This window comes from Hippopotamus amphibius, chromosome 2 (genome assembly GCF_030028045.1).
Source record: "Hippopotamus amphibius kiboko isolate mHipAmp2 chromosome 2, mHipAmp2.hap2, whole genome shotgun sequence".
Classification (NCBI taxonomy): Eukaryota; Metazoa; Chordata; class Mammalia; order Artiodactyla; family Hippopotamidae; genus Hippopotamus; species Hippopotamus amphibius.
In genome coordinates, this window is record NC_080187.1 from 218,324,788 (window position 1) to 218,334,264 (window position 9,477).

General features: G+C 45.7%; 1 protein-coding gene across 1 annotated transcript; it reads left to right on the forward strand.

Annotated features, from left to right (window-relative positions):
- The first annotated feature begins 684 nt into the window (after positions 1-684).
- On the forward strand, positions 685-3,201 carry LOC130844717 (lactoylglutathione lyase-like). Its single transcript, XM_057720807.1, has 3 exons — positions 685-922; positions 1,025-1,191; positions 2,432-3,201. The coding sequence occupies exons 1-3, from the start codon at positions 685-687 to the stop codon at positions 3,044-3,046; spliced, it is 1,020 nt and encodes a 339-aa protein (XP_057576790.1). The 3' UTR covers positions 3,047-3,201.
- Positions 3,202-9,477: the final 6,276 nt, after the last annotated feature.

Sequence of the window (9,477 nt, forward strand, 5' to 3'; positions counted from 1 at the left end):
AGTGTACTGTGTGTGAGAAATAAATATACAGAAGGGACATAAACTTTTGCTGTGCTCAGACTCTAAGATCTGGGGCTGTTTGTTGCTGCAGCGTAAAGTGACCTCTCCTGACAAATATACCTTGACAGTCTTTTGGCCAATTTGAGATCTTGCTTTGCTCTGGGATGGCCCCGGTCTGGTCATTCTTTCAGTCTCTTGGGATTTACACTCCCGCCTTCCTTCCTCTCTATCAGACATACCTGGCTGGCTGATGAGGTGCTAATCTGAGCTGAGGTCTGAATGGCCTGTGAGGGTTAATCTTCCCCATCCAACATTCTCTCAACCTTAAACTCTAACCAAACCAAGCATCCTCTGCTGTCCTCTTCCCTGGATCTTTGCTGTCCCGGGCCTTTCTGTCCTGTTCCTATCATGGGGCCTTGCTGCCCACTTGGATGGGTGTGGTCATGCCAATCCCTTCACACCGGATCGGACTAGGCTCCTGGACCACCTTCCCCAGCATCTGGACCCCAGCCTGGACTCTCTGGCAGGCTGCGCTTGTAGACTCAACTTGGAACCACGTCTGTGCTCGCCTGTCGCTCCACAGACCCGGGCTCCTGGAGGACAGGTGGGGTCCAGCCTGGCCCCCGGCACCCAGGGACTTTCACCTGCGCGCCGACCCCACTTCAGCAGGACTGTCGATGCTCGATGTCTTTGGGCGAGTCAAAGGCACGAAGACGCCTCCTCCCGCCCAGCTCGCGGCTTTCTGGCGGGGGAGGGGTGGGGGTGCAGAACGCCTGGGGACGCCCTGAACCCCGCCACTCGCTCAGTCGCCCCTTCTGTGGCACATGCGGCCGCCTGCAGGCAAGGCAGCGGGTGGCCCGCGAGGACCCAGCCGACCTTTCCGGTCCTGGGAAACGCCCCGTGGAGCGAGCGGAAAGTTCAAGTCTGAGATAGCTCGGCGCCGGCGCCGAGGTCAGGGTGACCTGCCAGGGAGGGCGGCGCCCGCGGCCCCGACAGGGAGACGCCCGCACCTCCGCGCCCCCAGGCCTTCCGCCGCCCTTGAGTCCCAATGCGTCCCGCGCGCCCCCAGGCCCTCCGCCGCCCCCGCGCCCCCGCAGCCCCCCGTGGTCGCCGTGCGCCCTTGGCCCCGCGCCCTCGTGCCCCCGCCGCGACCCTCCTGGACCCCCCGCGGCCCCGGCCCTGCTGTGCTCCGTGCCGCGCACCCGGCCTCAGCTTCACCCAGAGCCTATTTTTAAACCTGGACGCTGGCTGGAGACCCGTTTGCAAAGACAAACCTTTAATAGGAAGAGGTGCAGGAATGAAAGAAAAAGCAAGTGCGGTTAGCGTGGGGACTACTCAGTGGCCAGGCCACAGAAAACCCTTGATGTTTTTTCTGTGGTTCAGCGATGGGGCAGCTAATTTCCACGTCATAGCACTTGCCTTGTACCGGGAGAGGCACGGGTGATGATGGTGATGGCCACTCCTGTTTACTGCTTGAGCACCTATGGTGTGCCAGGCGCTTTACCAACCACTTTATGTACATTGTCCCGGGGATAGAAACTGTTATCCCAACAACTTTTTTATTGAAGCATAAATAAGTCAAAGGCACTTAAATCTTTGCACAGCAGGAGATGCAGACTTAGTCATCTTCAATTTCAACATCAGTGCACTTTTCCCAGGTTGTGTGGCAAACCAGCCCCAAACTTAGTGGCTTAACAATGGCATTTATTCTGCTCATGAATCTGCAAAATTAATTCCCCTGGGGCTCAGCAGGAGGCGCTGTTTCGAAGACACGCACCTGCCCCCAGGGGGCGTTCTGCCAGGACAGAAATCTTTCTTTGGCTAGAGCCACCTAGGCTTGGTCGGGGGTGGGCAGGGGGGAGGGTGGGGGATGGAGGAGGGAGCTCACGGGTTGCCAGGGCCTGTGGAGCTATTCTGTTACCTCATTCTGTGCCCTTACACTGGGGAGAACAGAGATCACGAGGTGAGATCTGCAAAGAGCAAATGTTCCAGTCTGGTTATTCAGAGTTACTAGGCAGTTAGAGAGGATGAATGTAATTAATTAGGCTGACTCAGAAAGGGGGACACACTGGTGCCCAGGACGTCTTCACAACGTGGCTCACAGCTGGGTCTTGCATCTCCGGTGCCCTTGGCATCTCTCCTATGGGGCCCAGTCCAGGGTGTTCTGATTTACGCTAAACCTCAAACGACCCCAGCTGGCCTGGGGCAGGTGCAGGAAGGGATGGAGCTCTGAGAGGCCCAACTGGAGGCTCACAGTGGGGAGGAGGATGCCAGTGCCTGGCCCCTGGCCTCTGGCCTGCAGGATGAGCCTCTTCATAGAATAGGCCTTCATTTTATTCTTCAAAACTCAATTTTGTTTTTTCTCTTCTAACTCATTTACTTTTGTTTTTATCCTTTTGCATGCCTTTAAAAACACAGTCCTGGTGCCCAGCGAAGTGCGGGTGGCTGCTGCGTTCCCGTGTACCGTCGTCCCCGATACAGCAGTGCGGCCGTGGCAGAATCGCAGCCCGCGTGTGGCGGTCTCACCGATGAGGCCGCCCTCGGCTGCTGCTCCGACCCGGACCCCAGCACCAAGGATTTTCTCCTGCAGCAGACCATGCTGCGAATTAAGGATCCTAAGAAGTCACTGGATTTTTACACTAGAATTCTTGGAATGATGCTACTCCAAAAATTAGATTTTCCCACTATGAAATTTTCACTCTATTTCTTGCCTTATGAGGATAAAAATGACATCCCAAAAGATAAAGATGAAAGAATAGCATGGGCAGTCTCCAGAAAAGCTACACTTGAGCTGACACACAATTGGGGCACTGAAGATGATGAGACCCAGAGTTACCACAGTGGCCATTCAGACCCTCGGGGATTTGGTCACATTGGAATTGCTGTTCCTGACGTTCACGGTGCTTGTAAAAGATTTGAAGAACTGGGAGTCAAATTTGTGAAGAAACCTGATGACGGCAGAATGAAAGGCCTGGCATTTATTCAAGATCCTGATGGCTACTGGATTGAAATTTTGAATCCTAACAAAATGATAACTATTATTTAGTTCTGTGAGAATGCTGCTTTGAGATTTCAGTGAAGACATTTTGGAAGGTAAAAAAGAAAACAATGTGATTCAAACTATTCAGATAACAGAAGCTCCTAGGACTGATTGGTCATCGTCCCAACTGAAATTATTCTTAAGTCCATTTACCTTTCCTGTTTCAGCTATGCTTTTCACCTAACTATTCAGTCATTCTAGTTTTAAAGTAGTGCTTTGTCTTATGTCCTTGAATATAGTTGTATAACTTTACTTTTTTAGGCAATAATTAGAACAATTCCCTTCAGAGGTTGCATTTGCCTTCTATGTCGTGAAGAGGTACAAGTCTACAAGTCTGTCTTTGAATCATCATTTTCAAAAAGAAAAATGAAAAAAACACAACGTTTTTTTGTTGTGGTTACCTTTTGGGGTTTAGGCTCTTCAGAAGTAACTTTTCACACTGGGAGTAAAAGAGCCTGGGGATACCCTGGGGATGCCGGGTTGTCCCTGTGCAAGTGGTGTTTGTGTAACTTGTGAAGAGCCCCTACCCCAAGTTCTTCCAGATGCCAGTAATCATTCAAGGTAAATTATGTTCAATGATAACATAACTTAGTTATCAGAAATCAGCTCAGTGCTCTTACCTGCCATGAGTGACATTCTATATGAACTGATTTTGAAAATCTTTTATGGCACAGATAATAAGAATATCTAGTTTATGGTTTAACTACATTTGGATTTTCTGTGGACTCTAGTGGAAGACCTTTGGATAGGCCTTGCCAACTGTGCTTACACTGCTAGAAGCACTTTACAGTTCCTTTTTGGGTGAAATGGATTTATGTGAGCAATTCAAATAAATAGCAGTACTTATAGACTGAAATAAAATAAAATTTTAGAAAAAAAACCCAAAAAAACCAAAAAACCCCACAGTCCTCAGGACTTGCCTGGTGGTACAGTGGTTAAGACTCTGAGCTCCCGATGCAGGGGGCCCAGGTTTGATCCCTAGTCAGGGAACTAGATCCCACATGCATGATGCAGCTAAGAGCTTACATGCCACAACTAAGGACCTCCCCCCCTGCCACAACTAAGACCTAGCAACCAAGTAAATTTGAAAAAAAAAAAAAAAAACCCACAGTCCTCTTGTTTTATTTCTTCTTTTGAAGACATCTGATTTCTATTCATTTCTTCTTGCTTTGTGGTGAGAGCAGGTGGGGGCCAAGTCCTGGGAGTTTGGCTGGGCAGTTTTCTTTTCATTCCTGCCTACGTTAATTGCAGTTTCCATTTCTTCTGTGACTCAACATTTATTTAGGAGAGTGTTTTTATTTTCGGTTTCCAGTGGGTAGATTTTTAAGGTTGTGGTATGATTTGCATTTAAAAAATTAAAGTTATTAACTTGTGCATTTATTGCACTGAGGTTTTAGGACACCTGTACACTTTCTGCCTTTTGGTATTTATTGAGGTTTTCCTCTATGGCCCAATATGTAATCCTTTCTAAAAAAGATATTTATTTATTTATTATTTATCTATTTATGGTTGCATCCAGTCTTGGTTGCGGTGCATGGTCTTCTCTGTAGTTGGGGTGTGCAGGCTCCAGAGTGCATGGCTCTGTAGTTGCGGCATGCAGTCTTAGTTGCTCTCTAGTCGTGGCTCATGGGCTCAGTAATTGCGGTGCACAGGCTTAGTTGCCCCGTGGCATGTGGGATCTTAGTTCCTTGACCAGGGATCAAACCCGTGTCCCTTGCTTTGGAAGGCAGATTCTTAACCACTAGACCACCAGGAAAGTCCTGTAATCATTTTTTTTATAAATATTTCTTGAAGGCTGGGAAGGAAAGTGGTCTTTTTAAAAATAAAATTTGATGTAGATATGGCTCATGGGTCGCCAAGCCTATGACCACAAAGTAATAGGCAAGTCCTTTTTATACCTAAATTATGCTCAAATTATGAAGACACAGTGCACCCCCACCTCCCATTGCCAAGGACACAGACCTCTGCAGAAAATGGCCTGTCTTCCCATAGCAGTGGAAAGACTGATGGGGTCCATCTGTTCTAAGCCACACTTAGTCACCTGGATAAGGCAGAACTCCCCTAGGGTACCAGTCTGACCTCCAAGACTTTGTCCTCAAAGGTTAGGTGACCTCTGACTATAACCCCATGGCTCAGGCATTTTCCAGATTGCTCCAGAAACTTCTATTCCTCACTCCAGCCCTCATTCTCAGCACTAAGAGCTTAAACCCAGTCTAGGCACCGGGAAGGGGCATCTGCCCTGGTGTCCTCTCTACTCCACATACACACCAGCCCCCCTAAAAAGGCTCCTGGTCCCCAAATAAGTGCCTCCATTAAAAAAATAGAAAAGTTCACATGACAATGGATGTTTCTGAACAAAGCTTTATGGTGCTGTAGAAGAGGTAGGGTTGATTCAGAATCACTGATGATGATTTTGCAGCCTGTATCAGTACTTTATTTTTATTGCAAAATAACATTCTGTTGTATGGATACACCAGATTTTATTCATCCATTCTTCAATTGATGGACACTTAGTTTGTTTGCCTATTATGAATAAAGCAGTTATGAACATCAGTGTATAAGTATTTGTATGGGCATATGTTTTCATTTTTCTTGGGAACAGACCCAGGAGTGGAATTGTTGGGTCACGTGGGATCTCTACCTTTAACCATTTTGAAAACGGCCAGACTGTTTTCCAAAGTGGTGGCATCATTTTACACTCACGCCAGCAGTGCATGAGGGCTCCGATTGCTCCACATCCTTGTCAACACTTGTTGTGATCTGACTTTCATCCTAGTCAGATCTAGTCTGGTAAGTGTGAAGTGATATCTAATGGTGGATTTCATTTGTGTTTCCCTGGTGGTTAATGGTATTGAGCATCTTTTTATGTCTTCTTTGTTTATCTGTTCAGATCCTTTGCCCATTTTTAATCGGGTTATTTGAGGTTTTTGTTGTTGAGATGTCATAGTTCTTTATGTATTCTAAATGCAAGTTCCTTATCAGATGTATGGTCTGCAATTTTTTTTCCCTCCCATTCTGTGGATTGTCATCTTACTTTTTCATGTCCTTTGAAGCACAAAAGTATTTAATTTTGTGAAGTCCAATTTATTTTTTCTTTTGTCATCTTTGCTTTTGGTGTCATATCTAGCCTAACCCAAGGTAATGAAGATTTATTTCTGCTTCTTTCTAAGAGTTTTATAGTCTTAGGTGTTTCATTTAGTTCTAGGATTCATTTTGACTTAATTTTGTATATGGAGTGACATCTCAAGAACAAAAGGGCCTTCAACTGATTGGATGAGTCCCACCCACATTATGGAGAGTAATCTGCTTTACTCAGAGTCTACTAATTTAAATGTTAATCGCATCTAATAGTGATCAAGACAGTATGGTACGGGCACAAAAATAGAAAGGAAGATCAATGGAATAGAATAGAGAACTCAGAAGTAAGCCCAAACACATACGGGCACCTTATCTTTGACAAAGGAGGCACGAATATACAATGGATAAAAGGTAGCCTCTTCAATAAGTGGTGCTCGGAAAATTGGACAGCAACATGTAAAAGAATGAAATTAGAACACTTTCTAACACCATACACAAAAATAAACTCCAAATGGATTAAAGACCTACATGTAAGACCAGACACTATAAAACTCCTAGAGGAAAACATAGGCAGAACACTCTATGACATCCATCAAAGCAAGATCCTTTTTGACCCACCTCCTAGAATCATGGAAATAAAATCAAGAATAAACAAATGTGACCTCATGAAACTTAAAAGCTTTTGCACAGCGAAAGAAACCATAAACAAGACTAAAAGGCAACCCTCAGAATGGGAAAAAATAGTTGCCTATGAAACAACGGACAAAGGATTAACCTCCAAAATATACAAGCAGCTCATGAAGCTTCATACCAAAAAAGCAAATAACCCAATCCACAAATGGGCGGAAAACCTAAATAGACATTTCTCCAAAGAAGACATACAGATGGCCAACAAACACATGAAAAGATGCTCAACATCACTACTCATCAGAGAAATGCAAGTCAAAGCCACAATGAGGTATCACCTCACACCGATCAGAATGGCCATCATCACAAAATCTGGAAACCACAAATGTTGGAGAGGGTGTGGAGAAAAGGGAACTCTCCTGCACTGTTGGTGGGACTGTAAGTTGGTACAGCCACTATGGAAAACAATTTGGAGGTTCCTTAAAAAACTACAAATAGAACTACCATATGATCCAGTAATCCCACTCCTGGGCATATACCCAAAGAAAACCATAATCCCAAAAGAAACATGTACCATAATGTTTATTGCAGCACTCTTTACAATAGCCAGGACATGGAAGCAACCTAAATGCCCATCAACAAACGAATGGATACAGAAGATGTGGCATATATATACAATGGAATATTAATCAGCTATAAAAAGGGATGAGATGGCGCTATATGTAATGAGGTGGATAGACCTAGAGTCTGTCATACAGAGTGAAGTAAGTCAGAAAGAGAAAGACAAATATTGTATGCTAGCTCACATATACGGAATCTAAAAACAGTACTGATGAACTCAGTGACAAGAACAAGGACGCAGATGCAGAGAATGGACTGGAGAACTTGAGGTTTGGGAGGGGGCGGGGGGTGAAGGGGAAGCTGAGACGAAGCGAGAGAGTAGCACAGACATATATATACTACCAACTGTAAAGTAGATAGCCAGTGGGAAGTTGTTGTATAACAAAGGGAGTTCAACTGGAGGATGGAAGATGCCTTAGAGGACTGGATGGGGAGGGTGGGGGGGGACTCGAGGGGTGGGGGGAGTCAAGGGAGGGAGGGAATACGGGGATATGTGTATAAAAACAGATGATTGAACTTGGTGTACCCCCCCAAAAATAATAAATAAATAAATAAAATTTAAAAAAATAAAAATAAAAAAATAAATGTTAATTGCATCTAAAAATATATTCATTCACACACACACACACACACACATGTATATAGATATTTGGTGTAAGGTATTGACTCATGCAATTACAGAGGCTGAGAAGTTCCATCATCTCCCATCTATAAGTTAGAGACCCAGGAAAGTTGGTGACGTAGTTTGAAGGTCCAAGAGCTGAGAGTTCTAGTCCAAGGCTGAAGGCCTGGGGACCAGCAGCACTGAAGGCAGGAAAAGATCAACGCCCCAGCTCATGCAGTCAGGCAGAGAGCCAACCCAACGTTCCTCTACCTCTTTGTTCTAGCGAATCCTCACCAGATTGGATGATGCCCACCTAAATTGGGGAAGACCATCTGCTTTGCTCAGACTCCCAATTCAAATGCTAATAATCGCTTCCGAAAACACCCTCGCAGATACACTCAGAAGTAACGTTTAGCCAGATAGGAGCATCCTATTGATCTCAGGTGGCCTCGGCCTGCAGTGGCTAGAAGCAAGGTTTCGGTTTCCGGCCAGAGACTGAAGTCAGGCCGTGGCAGTGAGAGTGCTGAATCCTAGCCACTACACCAGTGGCAGTGACAAGGCCCTGGCAGAAAATGAATTTCCAAGAAGAAACAGAAAGTAGTGAAACAGGTAAAGTGTTTATTAGGAGGAAGAAGAGTATGTGTGGATAGACACACGGATGGGCTCAGAGAAAGAGAGAGTCGTGCCCTCATGGTAGTTTGAATCAGTTATGTGGGGCATTTCCTCTGGATTTCTTTTGGCAAATCATCTTGCTTTGGCTGGTTCTGAGTCTGTATTTGGTTTATCTCAGGGTTCTCCCATGTGTGTGAGCACATCTCCTAGCCAAGATGAATTCTAGTGAAGAGGCCTATGGGTGGGTTGACATCACTCCCTTTTTGACCTCTAAGGAGGCTTTCTGTGCATGTATAGTTGGGAAGGTAGATGGGAAGTTCTCCTTGACCTCGAGAATGAGAAATATGTGGTCTCTTTTATCTGGGCAGGGCTCAGCTCTTCTCTCACTCCTGCTGTTTTGGAATATCTGTCCAGAGGGGAGAAACTCCAGCTGCTCAGCCTGGGACCCATCTATCTCCTGCCTCACTGTGGCCCAGTCAAGGTGATGCATACAATTAGCTATCACAATTTTCATTCATTTCCACGTATTTTAAAATTTCCAGAGAGACTTCCTCTTTGATGCATGGATTGTTTAGAAGTGTGTTGTGTAACTTTCAGTGTTTATACATTTTTCTGTTGTGTTTTCAGCATTGAGGTGGAGCCTGATTCCATCTTGATCAGAGGACATCCCCTGTATGACTGTTTGCAAGTTTTAAAAGAGCAGATTGTTCATCTGCCCAACCCCTCGCTCTTCAAACGTGACCAGAGACTCTTGTTCTGTAGGAGGAGATTTCAGGTCCACAGGGTGGGAAGCAGTATGGTCTTCATGAGGTCCAAGAGCTGTCATTGTGTCCTCTCTACGCAGCCTCCAGACGGTGCTGGGTGAATACAGAACCCTGGTTGGCAGGGCCCAGGT

Excerpts from the sequence above, each read along its gene's own strand:
- LOC130844717 (XM_057720807.1), top strand. The coding sequence starts at position 685 with ATGTCTTTGGGCGAGTCAAAGGCACGAAGACGCCTCCTCCCGCCCAGC. Across the intron at positions 923-1,024 it reads GGAGCGAGCGGAAAGTTCAA|GCCTTCCGCCGCCCTTGAGT; the intron begins GTCTGAGATAGC and ends CCGCGCCCCCAG. Across the intron at positions 1,192-2,431 it reads CCCCGGCCCTGCTGTGCTCC|CGAAGTGCGGGTGGCTGCTG; the intron begins GTGCCGCGCACC and ends CCTGGTGCCCAG.